General features: G+C 42.7%; 1 protein-coding gene and 1 long non-coding RNA gene across 2 annotated transcripts in view; one reads left to right on the forward strand and one right to left on the reverse strand.

Moving 5' to 3' along the window:
* On the reverse strand, positions 1-10415 carry LAMP5 (lysosomal associated membrane protein family member 5). The gene is made up of 6 exons (XM_012780804.2): positions 10331-10415; positions 9633-9805; positions 9126-9257; positions 8898-9003; positions 7332-7520; positions 1-1073 (listed from the first exon to the last, which is right to left on the reverse strand). Exons 1-6 carry the CDS (start codon positions 10392-10394, stop codon positions 895-897), a joined length of 843 nt encoding a protein of 280 aa, XP_012636258.1. The 5' UTR covers positions 10395-10415; the 3' UTR covers positions 1-894.
* LOC142876867 (uncharacterized) overlaps positions 10394-16617 on the forward strand; it is a 25633-nt gene continuing 19409 nt past the window's right edge. Inside the window, exons 1-2 of the long non-coding RNA XR_012923702.1 lie at positions 10394-10483; positions 16046-16228. This is a non-coding gene — a long non-coding RNA (uncharacterized LOC142876867). The remainder of the gene's footprint in view (positions 10484-16045; positions 16229-16617) is intronic.

Here is a 16617-nt window from a genome sequence, read left to right on the forward strand (position 1 = left end):
TGACAAAACAAATCCCTATTTTTTTTTTCACCTGGAAAAGCCATCTTCCTCCCTCATTGATTTGCTGCCCCATCTTTGTCCTCTTACAAAAATGAAACAAATTCATCTTCCTCCTTCCCCATCTTTCCTCTGGATGCCAAAGAAACCATTTTAGTTTTGTTTTCTTATTTCAAGAAAGCAGACCACCAAAGATCAGAGAGTAGTGTGTTTTAATTCATTTTCAAAAACAAACTCACGTGGATTGATTCTTCAGGTCACCTTATTTGGACCTGGCACATTATGAAGTCCAAACGACTCTGCATAGTTACATTTAACGGGTTCTTGTGCTGCAAAGTTCACTGGGTGCGGGTAGCAGAGAAACATTCCCAAGACAATCACTAGACATGCAGAACGCCAGCCAGAAGCGTGGGTCACTTTCAGGGGTCTTGCTGCAGGGAGCATGAGGTTGTACGTGTGTGCGCTGACAACTGTATAGGGTAAGCCAGCTGTGTCCAAGGGAGCAAAGCACCCCCAATTCCTCTGAACCTAAAAGGGGTTTCCTCTCAAAAGAAGTGTGTTTTCAATCCATAAACTTTGGGGCCAGATACCACTCCAAGTGGCATTTGTGGCTCCTTGGAGAGTCAAAGCCAAGCCTCCATGAGCATGAAAGTTGGTTGTGCCCCTCCTTCCCCACTCCCAGGCATGGAGAGAACAATTGCCATTCACCCCATATATCCAAAAGAATCCCCCTGGTCCCTGGGTTTAAGCATGGGTGCAGGCCAAGCAAGCCTCGGGTACCCAGGCCTGTTTGATTGTAGCTATGTTGGTGTATCCCGTGTACGAGGTGGAAAAGTGCTTTTGTTCTACCTGATCCGGTTGAGGGAGAGGGTTTGAGGGCTGCCTGCCTAGTGGCCCCTAGCCCATGTGCTTATACTGGGATCGGTCCCTAGGGATCTGCACCTGGTTGGCAGTCATTTTGTGGTGGATGTGGTAAATCGCAAGCGTTACCACGATGATGAGGCCCAAGATGAGCCCCAAAATCAAGGGCAAGGTTTCCTCCAGTTGCTCTCTCTCATCCACTGGGCATTTATGCTCTGAAATGGAAAAGAAGAAAAGCAGTGAGCCCTGGGCACAATATTCTGAATCAGATGTTCCATCAAAACTAAAAGGGAGATGGAGATGAGAAGATTTCTCAAGGAACCTTTGAGGAGACAACTTTTTGAAAATATTCCCTAAACCAACCCCAAGGCTAATCACTTAATATTTCTACATAATGTAAACTAAAAATATATGAAAAAATAAAAATAAAAACTTTGCCAACAGGGCAAAGTTCAGTTAGCGGATTCCTGGCAGATGTCAACCAAACATCTGGATAATTTGTTTAAATTTTCAGTTTTGACATTGGATACAACCACCATCATTTTTAGTGTGTACTTATTACTTTGAACTATTTCTTGAAGTGTTATGTACACATGGAGAATTGCACACAGATATATAATTTTCAGAAAGACTAAAATCACCAAGTGTTGGCAATGATGTGGAACAACTAAAACTCTTAATATTGTTGGTAGAAAGGGGTATAACCACTCTGTAAAACTGTTTGGTAATGTCTAACAAAGACAAACACACCCAGAATTCTATTCCTAGGTGTTTACCCAAAAAAAATGAAACATATGGACACAAAAAGACATGAACATAAATATTCACAGAAGCTTTCTTCATAATAGCCTCAAACTGGGAACAACCAAAATGTCCATTAATGTAAAATAGATAAATATAAATTGTGGTATATTCATATAATGGAATGGTGGTCAATAATAAAAAGGAATGAGCTGTGGCTACACATAACAAAATGGATGAATCTCAAAAATATCGTGTTGCGTGAAAATTGCCAGACACAAAAGAATACATATTGTGTGCCTGCCTACATACTTATATGAAATTCAAGAACAGGTAAAACTAACTCTATGGTGATAGAAATCTGAATGTGCTCACTTCTGAAGAAAGGATATCTTAGATATAATGGAAATATTGTAGATCTTGGTCTAGGTGATGTTTACATGATTGCAAGTATACATGAAAAAGCATTGAGCTATAAATTTTAGATTTGTGCATTTTAAATTTTTTATTGATACGTAATATTTGTACATATTTATGAGGCACATGTGCTATTTTGTAACAGGTATAGAATGGGTAATGATCATGTTGGGGTATTTAGGATATCCATCACCAAAAGCATTTATCATTTCCGTGTGTTAGGAACATTTCAAGTCCCTCTTCTAGCTAGCTTGAATTATACAATACATTGTTGGTAACTATTGTCACCTTACTCTGCTGTTGAACATTAGAACTTATTCCTTCTACCTAACTGTATGTTTATACACAATAACCAGCCTCTCTTCATCCTCCCTATCCACACACACATCCAGACATCCCTCTCAGCCTCTGGTAACTATCGTTCTACTCTCTACCAACATGAGATCAACTATTTTAGCTCCCACGTGTGAGTGAATACCTTTGATATTTGTCTTTCTGTGCCTGGCTTATTTCACTTAACATAATTACCTCCAGTTCCATCCATGTTGCTGCAAATAACAAGATTCCATTCTTTTTTTTTTTATGTCTGAAGAGTATTCCATTGTGTAAATATGCCACATTTTCTTTACCCATTCATCTGCTGATGGACACTTAGGTTGATTCTATAGCTTTGCTATTGTGAATAGTGCTGCAACAAACATGAGGGTGTGTGTAATATATATAAATTATACTATAATTTTATTTATTTATTGTAGAGATGGGGGTCTCACTATATTCAAATTTCTGGCCTCAAGTGATCCTCCTACCTCAGCCTTCCAAAATGCTGTGATTACAGGTGTGTGTACTTAGCCTATAATTTTTAAAAAGTGAGTGTAGAGCTTAATGAATTTTGACAAATGAACACCCCACGTAAGCAGCACCTAGAAAGAAAACGTAACCAGCACCTCAGGGTTGATATTTTTTTTACCCTCCTAAAATTCAAGATAGTTTAATAGCCCCATGTCTCCATTTTTATGTAGAACAAAAAAACAAAAACAAAACAAAAAACAATCTATGGGAGACCTTCTGGTGGTCAAATAGTCTATAGAGCTAACCAGAATTACATGCCTAGATGCCAGAACAAGCTCATTTGCTTCTTGTGGGTAATTGGTAGCCTTATTACCAAATTTATAAGCCACACCTGAAGAAAACAGGCTTTTGATGTTGCTTTGTACAAATCAAGTTTTCAAGTCAAGATGACCCAGTAAACATTCACTGAGTACCTACTGTGTGCCAGGGTCCTCTACAATCTCTGTTGACACAGTATCTCCTGTCACCTTGCCCGAGATTGGGAGAATGGAGACAGGAGTCTTTTCCCTCTAAAAATAAGAATTTATGGAAATTTTCATGCAAATATAAAGCTCTTAAAAGCTGTGTACTTAACATTCCTGGCTCCTGAATTTAGTTCTAAGCACAAAGATTATCACATCTAATCCCCATAACAACTCTATGAGGTCAATAATGTTATAAAACCCATTTTAGACATAAGGTAACCCCGGCATAAGGAGGCTAAGTAATTTGCCCAGTTCCCTTGCCCTTCTTGTCTGAGTAGTGGTCCTTGTGCCACAAGCCTCCCTCTGGACAGTCTGAGAGAGGCTTCCCTTCTTAGGCCACCCTAAGCGCCACCCAACAAAGCTTATTGTGTGTCACTGTCTCTAATCCTCAAACCGTCTATGGTATTCCATGAACTAGCAGCATCCCCTGGGACCTTACTAACATTGTTGGGCCACACTCCAAGACCTATTGAACCAGATTCTGCATATTAACAATATCACCACAATTGTGCACGTTGCAATTGGAGAACTGTGTGGTTAAGAGACTTTCATCTGAGGGTCAGTGTAGTAGCCACGCATAGTGCACTAGAGGGACTTGTGTGATAAAGATGTCAACAGCCATTTGGGCTGCCCTTGTAAGTGTCCACTAACCAATGTCATTTACCCTTTCTTGACTTTCTCATAAGGTCTATTAAGTAGACAGATATGAATTCTGCCAGGTATGAGCCCCTTACACAGGGACTAGACTCCCCACAGGAAACCCTCATGCTGTGCCGGACCATGGCCACTGGCCAAACACACATACACACACAGCCTTGTGGTGGGGGTACAGATATTTGATAAGATACACCCCCAGCAGGTGTGTTCCACTGACACCAACATATTAAAAGCCCTCTGACCTTCTATTCTGGGGAATGAGGGGACAGTGCTGGATCCGAAAGGCACCCCAAATAAATCTTTCAGATTCCACCAAATAAAGTATAATGATCTCTTACAAAACACAGTGGGAGGCAGGTGTTGAAAGGCACAGATGGGAGGAGCCAGGGACAAAAGAACCCTGCCACACAAAGGCACATTGATCCAGTGAGTGCTTCCCAATGAGGCTTGCCTCCTCCCAGGACCTGCAAGGCTTACTTACCCCTGGGGGCACCATAGTGGAGAGAACATCCTAATTACTACCCAGAAAAGCCTGGGGTGAGACAAGTGCAATTTGCTTGTGCTTCCTCAACTGCATTTAGGCAGTTATATATGGTTACAGACTTTCTAAGTCTACCCAGCAATCTTTCCTATCTAGGACCTTGAAGTGGATAAAAATTGTTTTGTAAACAAAAAATGCCAAAAAATAAATAAATAAATAAAAAACTCCATGCAATGATTTTACTCATTTTTAGGAAAGCAGCTCTGGTCCTTATGCAGTATTTACTCTTTGTACACAATTCTAAACATCTGTGAGGTTTGATTTCTCAGACAACCATAAGCACACAAATTCGAAATAACCCAGAGTGGGTTGGGGTGAGGATGTGGTGAGGAACTAGTAAAAGGAGCAATTCTAGCACCAGTGGTAACAAAAAGTAAAGTGTCTCATGACAGCTGACCAGCAAAAAACAAAAGCAAAAAGTCATCCTAGACTATTAAAAGTCTAAATAAACTCAAAAGCATTTATGGTAGGGATCCCAGGGACTGATATACTACACAGTCTGATATTTTCATAATGAATTCCTGGTTGTCAGTAACCATAAGAAGTCAAATTACATTTAATTACACTTAATATTTTCAGTTTAAGAAGGACACTGACTGTTATATTTTATAAATGCTTCCATAATCAAACAGATTTTTGAAAACTATTAAGGTCTTGACACTTAGAGTTTAGTTTAAATTTTGTAGAAAATATATTAAAATGGAGTAACCCATCCTTCCATGAGGACAAGTTAGGTGTGACACTGCTTGACTAAATATATCACATTCTGATTTGCCTGGTATATCAGGCATTCAGGAGTCTCTACTAACTGAATCCACAGCTTCAGAATGTCAATCCAGCCAAAGTTACTTGGACATCTGCAACATGCCAACCACTATATTAGGTGCTAATAATACAAAGATGATTAAAAACCAGGCCCTTTTCTCAAGAACAACTTAACTTATTTTGGGTGGGTGGGAGGGGGAGGAGGGGGGCGGGTTTATACATATATAATGAATGAGATGTGCACCATCTGGGGGATGGTCACACTTGTGGGGGGAGAAGCTCAGACTTGTGGGGGGAGGGGAGGCAAGGGCATTATTTGAAATCTTAAAATTTGTACCCCCATAATATGCTGAAATAAAAAAAAAAGAACAATTTAACTTAGGAATTCTAAACTGTCTTCTCAATAATCAGGGTGGGGGTGGGGGCGCGTGTTGCCTCTACTCAGTATAGGTTGAGTGGAAGCTACATTTTATGAAAGCTAGATGCCTTGGAAAATGATCATGCATGACACAGGTGGAGATTCCCTAATATCCTGAACATTTGAATAGTTGTATTCACCTAGGGGTCCCCAACAGAAAGGAAGGCACACACAAAGCAATCAGCCTCTTTCTCCATTTTTGGCCATGAGAAATAAACAAAATATCAAACTGTCTTTAATAACTTCCCCTGAGACAAGAAGAGAGAGAGAGAGAACACATACATTGAATTCACTTATCCCACATTTGTTCAATGTAAGTTATTGCTAGACTTGAACAAATAGCAAGAAACAAAAAGTCATTATAGACTATTAAAAGTACCCATATAAACTCAAAAGCATCTATGGTAGGGACCCCAGGGACTGATACTCTTACCCCTTATGTTCTACCTCTGCTGAGGTGCAGAGAACCAGGAGAATGTGGAAATGTTAGAAGACCTGCTGCTGCTTGACTCCATTTTAGGGGCTAGCACAGATGGAGAAAAAGACTTCCTGCACACTCTGAGCAGAAGCAGCTGGGGATGAAAGATCCAGCCTTCAGGGACCCTTCCGTCCCTGGGATCCCTCCCCTCCAGTGCTGGTTGGAGTCAGGACTTAGTGAGTCTCTCTCTGTGATCTGTGCAAACACATCTACCCCACCCCCGCCCCTGTTCATTCTGGGCACACAACTTGGACGCACAACAGTAGACCCTACAGCTGGAAACGTCTAAGAGAACATGCAGAAATTGAAGCCCAGAGAAGCAAAGGCCGTTCTCCAATCCATGGCTCTCTAAACAACTATTTAAAGATTTTTAGCTGCTTTCCCCTTGAAAAATTTGCAACAAAATTATAGTTTTGGCCAGGCATGGTGGTTCATACCTGTAATCCTAGCACCTCAGGAGGCTGAGGTGAGAGGATCGCTTGAGACCAGGAGTTCGAGAACAGCCTGGGCAACATAGAGAGACCCTATCACTACAAAAGTTTAAAAATTAGCCAGGCATGGTGGTGTGCACCTGTGAACCCACCTATTTGGGAGGATAAGGCAGGAGGATCTCTTAAGCACAGGAGTTTGAGTCTACAGTGAGCCATAAATTGTGCCACTGCACTGCAGCCTGGGCTACAGAACAAGACCCTGACTCTTAAAAAAAATTATAGTTTTTCCTAGGTGACTTTCTAACCTCTCTCTCTATCAAGGTTCCTCTTTTGGCAAAGGGAGGAAGAAGAGGGAGAGGGGGAGATGAATAATTACAGGAAAGAAGGGAGGGAGGGAGGGAGGAAGGGAGGGAGGGAGGGAGGGAGGGAGAAAATGAGAGGGAAGGAAGAAGGAGGAAGAAAAGAAGGGAGATAGGGATGAAAGGAATGAAGTGAAGGAAGAAGAGAGGGAGAGAACAAGGAAAAAAACCTCATATATTCAGCTTACTGCCTTTTTTGTCTTCAAAAATTACTACAGAGGGAGGTAGTGTCATTTTAGCCTAGAGAAAATCCAAGTAGTAATATTCTGGAATCTTGGCAATGCTCTCTCATCCATCCTGAAAGCAACTGTTCTTTCCTCCGCCCCTGACCCACCCTACCCCCACCAACTTACCTTCACTGAAGACAAAATCCGAGATAATGTCAAAGGGTTGGATGTGGACTGCAGACAGGATCATGGTGACCGTCTTCTGCGGATCGCTGGAGGCCAGCGAAATGGTTTGCTGAGCTTGACACTCGTAGGATTTCCCAGCTGGGGTGACCAAGGCAGAGAGGTGATGCGAGTTGGCTGTGTGCTTCCCAGCTGCGGTGGAGGCCCATGGCAATAGTTAGGCTCCTCTCATGGCAGAACCCTCCTTGCTCCTAAGGCTTTGTGCTGGATAGCTGGCTCTTGCCTCTCAGCTCCAGACCCCACACCCCTGCTGTCCCCTCTGTGTCACCTTGCCAGCACTGGAGCTCTGCAAATGGTATCAAGTGACAATGAAGGGCACACACACCTATTCTGTCATGAACCAGGGCTCCTTAAATATTAATTTAGAATTCCTTTTTGGAAGAGGAGAGTGATACCTAAAATCCCAGCCCCTTTTCTATATAAAACCTAACACATTGTGTTAGGTTGTGTCCAAAGACACAGAAAGAACAGTGACTTGGTTTTCCACACTTCCCACTGGCTTAACAAAGAATAAAACGTCTTCCTCAACAGAGCATGCCGATTGCTGGTGTTCTGGGTGACGCCCTTGCACACACACTTACCCTAGGGAGGGTTCCTCCTTCTTTCTCTTTTTCTGGTCTAAGTTTGCTTTTTTCTTTTCTTTTTATATTTTGGTCTTATTTAACTGGGGGATATTTTGCATGTGAATTTTGATGACGAAAAAAAAATGCTCCTTTTACTGCTCTGAGAAAAAGGGGTGGAAAGGGAGAGATGACATGTATTCTTGCCTGTGTTCAGTAAAAAGCCTTTCCCAGCTCAGGTGTCTGGGTGTTGGAAAGCTTCATCATGAGTGAATTTACCAAAAAATAAAAATACATTTAAATATGGTCTTCCATGGTGCCTGCAGATAGAAACTTTATTATTTGGCGGATGGATGTTCCTCTTGTCACATTATTTTAGGAGGATCTGGGCAAACTGTTGGAAGGTTGTGCAGGAAAAAATCTATCTAGTAAATTAATACACGGCGCAGAAACCACTCTGAGGAGGCTGCAGTCGGTGACTGAATATCCCGTGTGAGCCATATTGCCATGCGCAAAAATATAGTGATGACCGGCAAATCCTGACCGAAAAAGAAAGTCGCACTGCCACCTCGCAGTTTTAGGGCACAAGAAGAAAATCAGGGTGCAGAAGGAAATTAAAATAAAGCTTTGCCCTTCTCGGTGCTCCTTGAAAGGCCAAATCCTAAGAGGCCCTTCTGAAGCAGCCAGGGGATGCCAGGCTCTAAACGGACATCTTATGTAGCATCAGGCCAAGGGTAACCGATTGGTCTTCAGGCCTGGGGGTCCTTGTGGATCTACAAGGCCTGAGACCCAGAGGAGTCGCGGACGCTCCAGCTTCCTCCGCTCTGGAGAGCAAGCCAAGGCCAGGGTCGGTTTCCAAAACCCTGAGGAATTAGTCCTCCAAGCCTGCTCTCCTGCAGTGTCGCCGCTTTCCCAGGCTCCCTCCCCAGCCCTGTTGGCCTCTACTCACCACTGACCGCGTCTTTAAAGTGGGTCTTCTCAGAGGAGTCGTAGACAAATTGCACCTTGCTCAGCCTCCAAGTCGCCTCGGGTCCCTTGGACGTGTTGTGGCTTTCCTGCCGAGCCAGGGAGGCGCGCGTCAACGCCCGGCAGCTTCTGGGTCCTTAAACCCAGGGGCCGCCACTTCCCACACCCACTTGGAGCCTGTGGCCCCTCTGCCCACTGGGCTCGAAGTTACCTTTACAAAGAGCATTTTGAGCGCGTAAGCGCGATCCACCCAGAACACCTGCAGCTCCGACTCGTTGGGGCCACAGTGGCCCTTCACCTCAGCTCCGCGGGTCAATGCGATATCGGCCTGTTCTGTGATCAGCTGGGAACACAGACGCCCCGCGCCCCCTCAGCGCGCCCGGCCCCGGGGGGGCTGCAAAGGGCGGCGCGTCCAAACTCTGGGTTGCACGCTTGGGCGCTCCTTTGCGCGCGCGTCCCACGTCCCGGAACATGCGGTTAGGTGCTCTACGTGCAGACCCGGCCGGTAGGGAAGCAGAGAGAGGGGGGTTTACTTTCAAAGCAGGCAGGGCGAGCAGGAGGCGGTACAAGCCGGAACCCCCATGCAGCATTCGGGAGCAGCCTGCAAGGGTTGTGGGGAGAAGGCGGGCGACCTGGGTCTTCGAAGGGCCTTGAGGGAGGGTGCCCTTCGCCCTGGAGCCCTAGGAGCAAGCCCGGGGTAGGGTAAAAGGTTCCTTACATCTACGTAATTGCTGGCCCACACATCATAAGGTACAGTAAATTTGGCTGCAAACTCTGCCATGAGACACGTCGTCCCATTTTCCCGCACCACAAATATATCTTTTTCAGGGTTAGTGGAAAGGCCTGAGAGATTTTCCACTTCTTGTTCTGCCATGGTTTGAGCCATTGTGTCTGCGGAACAAACAAAACAGTCCCATCAGTCCAGAGCTCAGCCAGCCCACGCGTCTCGGGCTCTAGGGTGGAGAGACCACGGTCTGCAGGCTTTGGGGTGACAAAGTTCCCTGCCAGCAGCCACGCGCTCTCAGAGCCATTTCTCTAACACAGCGCTAACAGACTCGATTCTGTTGCTGTTAATTTATAATGAAAATAAAATTAAAAAATTTTTAAATCCTTACTTATTAACATAGCTGGGCTTTTTCTGTATCTTGGGGCTTTAAACCAAATCTTTCTTGCCAATGGTCTGACCCCACGAGGCTGGCTCGTCTAAGCTGTCTGGGATATGCCACACAGGTGTGTGGCTCTGGGGGAATTCCCTGCCACCAGCAGGGAAGGCCCTCTTCCCTTCCAGAAAAAAAAAGAAAAAAAACGCAGAACATAAGGGCCATGTTTTTATCTTGAGCTACTGGCTTTACTTTGCCGGGTCTATTCTCTGCAAAGAGTGCATCCCGCCCTCCCAGTCGCCGAAACGCTACTCACGGAACAGCATCAGGAGAACTCGAAGTCTGTTGCCGCTGGGGATGGCTCTTCCACGGAGATCCATGCTCCTAGTGCCGCGAACGAGGCCAGATGTGCTGCTGCAGAGGCCGCCCGAGAGGGAATCCCTCAAAGTCGCCGCTGGAGTGAGCCGGGGTGAGCGAGGGGCGGGGAACGGAGAGAGAGGAGGGAGGGAGCGCGTGCTCTGCGAGCGCTGGCGAGGACTCGGTGTCGGGTGCCGCACCGACCGCTGCTGGCAGAGTAAGTCAGCTCACTGCAGAGGAAAGGAGCGCGAAGCCAGGGAGCTGTCCACGGCTGCGAGTGCTGAAAGGAATCTGGTTGTGTGGCAGGAGTGGTGTGGCTTGGTTTGTGCAGAGGGCCAATGAGATTTGGTGGGGGCTAAAATTCTCCCTAGGTCTGTTTCTTGTTCTGCAATTGCATCCGCAAAGATGAGTCTATCCTGAGAAACTTAATAGCACCATCAGACTTATTAAGTCTCCCTATCGGGTAGCTACAATGTGGTGTAGATATCTGTGGTGTAGATATCGTATCACTGGAGTCCTGTCTTCCGAAAATGCATTTGGTTTCTGAAAGACAACGGTAGAGCACAAATTGGTGCTGCTTTGGAGGAGAAAGGGGTATGCAGGAATAGAGAAGGAGAATGCTATGGCAACAGTTTCCTGCATTTGGAGACATCCCCTCTCTCCTCTGCTCTCAATGAGCTCATGGGTTTAAAGTTAAATTGACGCCTCCTCAAAGGAGGCCATCAGACAATGCAGTAGATCCATGTGGGCTTATTTTCCTGTGCACTTTGCTCCTGAATGCATAGGACTCTTAATCCGGGATCACCTACCCTCACTCATTATATTGTGACCACTCTGCCAAGAGGGATGTAAGCAAATCTGAAGTTTGTGAGAATTATCTGGGGTCTCTTAAGACAGGAATTTTAGGATTTGCCCTAGGTAATGTCACACAGTTATGTAAGAAAAACACACACTGTTATTACTCTAAAGCCTCTAGTGGAACAGAAAAATAAATACTACTGGGCTAATTCCTATATTTACATTTTTGGTAGCTTGCTTATTTTTTATTTTTGCTCTGTAAATCAGAACACAGCTTTTAAAAATAGACATGCAGTCCTAATCAATTGTTGTGATGTCCAAATATTTCATTTCTTAGAGGATATTTCATTATGTGAATAAATAATTGCTGCATCAGCAATATAATATCATAAGACAAACAATGTCACATTAAGGGGCAAATTGCAAAGTATTTTCACCTGCACTGTCTAATTTGATCCTCCCCACAACCTCAAAGGGTAGGTAAAGGAAGGTATACATTATTGTGGTTGTACACATCTCAAATCTGAGGCTCAGAGAAATTAAATGACCTTCCCAAGTGCCACATGGTCAGTTAGAATTAAAATAGAAAAATCACATGCTTTAACTTTGTGAAGATCATCTTCATTTCTCCTTATGTAATACTTTGACTACAAAATATGCCATATTTTGACTTCCATAAAAATATTTAAAAATCAAATAACAAGCTGAAACCTAAAATCTCTATTAATAATTCACATTCCAGAAATGTCTAAGATGCTGTTTTAAGTATAATCATATTCTGACATAGTATTTGCTACAAAATGTCCATATCATGTTTTTGACTTTCAAACATATTCCTATATCAATAATTAGATCACTGGCAATTCGAATTATGAAGTAATATTTAAATTGAGACTGTATTTTTACATCTTTACTTTTTATCTGTCTTCAGTATTTCATCCAAATATTTCTTAAGAACTTTACATAAATGATTATATACAGAATAATTGAGGAAAAATCGTGATTGATATAAGGTCAATTCTTATCAGTTGAGAGTGTAAGATATAGATTTATGTCTTACATTTTTTCATGTTAACAATTATTAAAACTTATTTTTCTATAGTACTGTAAAATTAGAAAAAAGACATATAACAATGTATATATTCATATTCCCTCCCCTCAATCTCTCTGTCTCTGCAGCACTTTTATGAAAAAAGGAATGGGTAGATTTCAGTCCAGGATTCTCTATTTATTAATTTTGTGACTTTGTAGAGATTTTAGCTTTCCTCATTTAGAAATTGTTATAGTAGATCAGAGGGTGGCTAATTAGGGTGGCAAATGAGCCACTGAAAATAAAAGGATTCAAAACAAAATACAAATTAATGTAGCCCATAAACATTAACTGAATACATACTACTTGCACTATGTTTAGTGCTTTGGAAACCAAAAGATAAATATTATACAAGCAGGAGAAATACCAGCAAAAGATTATGATGATTTATCTTGTGATATGTTATTGCAGATAGCCCTACCTTATAAGTTGTTAAAAGATCAACTTAATTAATTCATGATTATCTTCTTTAATAATAAAAGATTATATGGGAAGTAGCATTGGTTACTGATCTTAAAATGTTGGAGGTAATTTATAAATCAGATGGCAGTTCCTTTGAAAAATGGTTTCTTTCCATATCTGATACAAATTATTTCTTTGTTGATGCCAGAGATTACTCAAGTGAGTTGAAGGGGGGAAAAGGAAGCAATATTAACCCTTTCATGCTGGTAGGATCATCTTCAAAGCACAATCAATTCATGCCCAAAAAGGTGTTTAATCTGAAACATGGCTTACAAATACCCATTAATTTATCTGTCTTATCCATATTGATACTTACATTGCAATAGAAACTGGATCATTATGCCTACAACTTTTGCATACATTAATTAAGCAACTTTCTAATCATCCCAGAAAAAAAAATCTTCAGTTTCTCAAAATAACCAAAGAAGTAATAAAGCAGCAGTTTACCATTAAATCATATTTTAAGATATTAACAAAGTTTCCCAGAATTTGCTGCATTTCTCATTTCCCAAGTCTGAAAGAAGGTAGGAGGAACTAATATAAACATGTACACTAGTGTCAGTGGTCACTGTGTCAATTTTCATCATTGCTTTTGATGGGGTCAGTACAAAATGTCAAGGGACAGTGTAACCCAAACACACTGGATTTGGGATCTCCTCTAGATCCTCTAGGTTCTTCTAAGGATTCTCTTCAATTAATATATTTACTCATTGAATTAGCCTTTATGAATCTCATGCCATCAGGTGGTTGCTGTTTTATAAAAGATGGAAAAAAGGGCCCTGCATAGAGCTTCCAGTTTGGATGGGAGAAAATACAAATGTATAGAAAGATGTAGTGTAGTCTGGCACAATGTGTGCATGGATGTCTTGGAAAAAGAAAAGACAGCCATCCCAGGGCAGAGGGTGGTTGGAATTGACCAAAGAAGGCCTCTTCAAGAGGGTGTGTCTTGAAAAAAGTAGACAGATTGATGTGGGGTGGAAACAAGAAAGGCCAATGCAGATGGAAGAAATATCTATTAAACAAGGAAGTCAATGTAATGATGTAACTCTTCGTCCCTCCAAGCTTATCAATTTGCAACAGAAAAGAAATTAGCCTGTAAGTCCACAATGCCTTAAATACTATATAACTCCTATTTGATTTTCTCATTTGACAATTTACCCACATACGGCATATGCAAAAAAATTGGCATATGCAACACTTGTCCTAAATAAAATTAAACTTTTCAAGTTGTTAGGTGCATCTCTTTATACTTGGTTGTGCAACCAGTTTACTTGTATTTGTAGAATCAAGAGACAAAATTATGAAAATCACTAAACAATACTAATAAGGAAAGCACACTTTGAAGGAGAGCTTCAAAAGGAAACAGCTGGGCTTTGATTTATTGAGGTTTCAGTCCACCTTACAGTGAAATGTAAAATTGTATTCTTGCTTGGCCATTCACCACCACCAAGCCATCCTACACACACACACACACACACACACACACACACACACACACACACATAATGGAAACACACAATAACAGAAACAAAAATAATTTAGCTAAACTGAACAAGATGCACACAGCTGTTAAGGCAGAATTACTACTCACCAAAACCTTTCCTTGTGTTCAGCTTACACCACTAAATAATGATTTCATTTAATTTAATCACTGCCTTTGAATACCTCTGAAACCCTTTCTAGGATAGAAACCCTTTGGGGACAGAAACTGAAAAATAAGTGTAAGCAAGAATATTTTGTGCATGCATTGCCAAACCTTACAATATTTTCAAAGAATCAGAAAATTGAGTTTAGGCCTCCAATACACTCAACCAGCATGCTGGCATGCTCGTGGTGTAATTTCCCTCATCCTATTACTTTTTTTGTGTCTCTTGCATCTACGTTAATGAATAGGGGCTGTCTCTGCAAGAAGAGTAACCAGTGGAGAAAAATGGCACCAGAATAATGGGGTTTTCATTGGCTATGTTCATGCTAATCCTGAAGAAATGTCCTTATGAGTTCATTTATTTTTTATTATTTATTTATTTTTTGAGACTGGGTCTCACTCTATTGCCCAGGGTAGAATGTAGTGGTGTAATCATAGTTCACTGCAACCTCAAATGCCTGGGCTCAAGTGATCCTCCTGCCTCAGCCTCTTGAATAGCTGGGACTACAGGTGCATGCCACCATGCCTAGCTAATTTTTCTACTTTTTATAGAGATGGGGGTCTCACTATATTGCTCAGTCTGGTCTTGAACTCCGGGTCTCAAGTGATTCCCTCCATCTCAGCCTCCCAAAGGGATAGGATTACAGGTGTGAGCCACCGCACCCAACCCCTGATGAGTTCGTTTAGAACCAATGCCTTTAAGGAAGGGGAACAGAGAGGACTGAGATTCTTACAACAAACTGAATAAATGGATAGTGAGAGGCCAGATTTAATCGTTCCTCAAAAATTCAATAGCAAAGAAATCATTTTTTTTCTTTTCAACTTGTCATTCACTAAATGTTCTGGTCAGTTTTAAGTTAATTACAGAGGGATTTAGCTGCCACTAGCTTCACTGTGTAAGTTTTTGGGCTGAGGGGCACAACCCACTCTGCTATCTTAGCAGTGAGGAAAACCTTGTGAATTTGTGGACAGAGGACCTTTCTGTAAAAAACAAGAGTTAAAACAAGAGCCATTTGAGTATTTGTTTTTGTTTTTATTTTTAATCCTTTAAGAAGTTTTCTCTCCAAGAAATAAGATCTATCTCAATGTGTCTAAAGTTAGACAGGCTATGGCTCATTTAAAATAGTTTGCTATCTGAATTCTGAGATAATGCAACTCCCTAAAATGTCTTTTATGACATGTCACAGGGTCCCCTTGTTCCCTCAGTTAATTACTCTTTTGTCTATCTGAAGTTGTCTGCATATTAACTTGAAGATATGTTGGGAACTAAGGATAATTTATATGAATGGCCTTGGGGAAGGAGGGTGAGGTGAAGCCCAGAGCCCACAGTGGCCCTACAGGAGCTTCGTGGTGCAGCAGCTGGAGCCCTGGGATGCTCTGCGGTTGTAAGTCTAGGACCCAACCTTTTCGCAATGGTTTTCGTGAAAACATTGCAAGATGAGCTGGTATCAAGAAAGCTTAAAGGGGAAAGAGTGTACTGGAAAGGCGACTGGAATGGAAGTCTAAGAAGCCATATGTTGGCTATGACTTTATGATTCCAGTAGCGACAACATGTGGAAGGAGTGGCTTCACCTATTTTGGACATGCCTTCCCTAAAGCATCCCTTCAGGACTGTATGTCCCACGTCTATGATTGACCTTAGCAGGGAAATAACCTGAGCCATTCCTTTGTTGAGACAGATGGGAATACTGGGAATTACATTATTAAAATGTAATACCTGGATGTGCGAAGGAGTGTGCGCTCGCCAGGACACATGGACCGTGACCTGCGGCGTTACCTTTGGGTGGCTCGGCGGTAGGTGGGCCTGGTGGCTGCGACTCCGCACCTGACGGCTTCTGTGGGCAGCGTTCTCGCACCCCTCGGTAAGCAATGTCCTCAGCCTGGGAAAGACAGGGCGTCTGGCACTCGAGTTGGGCCCCCTGGCACAGTCGCGCAGCTGCTCCGGGTTTAGAGGTGGATGAGAAAACCCCTGCCCAGTTGCAAAAGGAGGTTCCTACGGGCGCCAAAGCCCAGGGAAAGAGGTCAGTCCCGGGGGTGCTGGAGTTCAGTAAATTCGGGCCACAGCGACAGGAACCACAGGGTCTTTTGGTTTCCTTTTATCTAAGAGAGCCAGGAGTAGAAAAAAGAGGAAAACAGTTTCTGGCAGAAAGCTTGTCTTGGCTCCTCAGCAACCTTCTCTGGAGCTCTGACGCCCCAGGAAGCCTTGGCAAACCTCGCGCTGGGGCAGGGAGGGAGGGCAGTGAGACCCTGG

This window comes from Microcebus murinus, chromosome 16 (assembly GCF_040939455.1).
Source record: "Microcebus murinus isolate Inina chromosome 16, M.murinus_Inina_mat1.0, whole genome shotgun sequence".
Lineage (NCBI taxonomy): Eukaryota > Metazoa > Chordata > Mammalia > Primates > Cheirogaleidae > Microcebus > Microcebus murinus.

Coding starts and splice junctions, on each gene's coding strand:
- LAMP5 (XM_012780804.2), bottom strand. CDS start 10,394: ATGGATCTCCGTGGAAGAGCCATCCCCAGCGGCAACAGACTTCGAGTT. Junction 9,806..10,330: donor AGTTCTCCTGATGCTGTTCC/GTGAGTAGCGTT, acceptor TTTGTTCCGCAG/ACACAATGGCTCAAACCATG. Junction 9,258..9,632: donor GGGCCAGCAATTACGTAGAT/GTAAGGAACCTT, acceptor CTGTGTTCCCAG/CTGATCACAGAACAGGCCGA.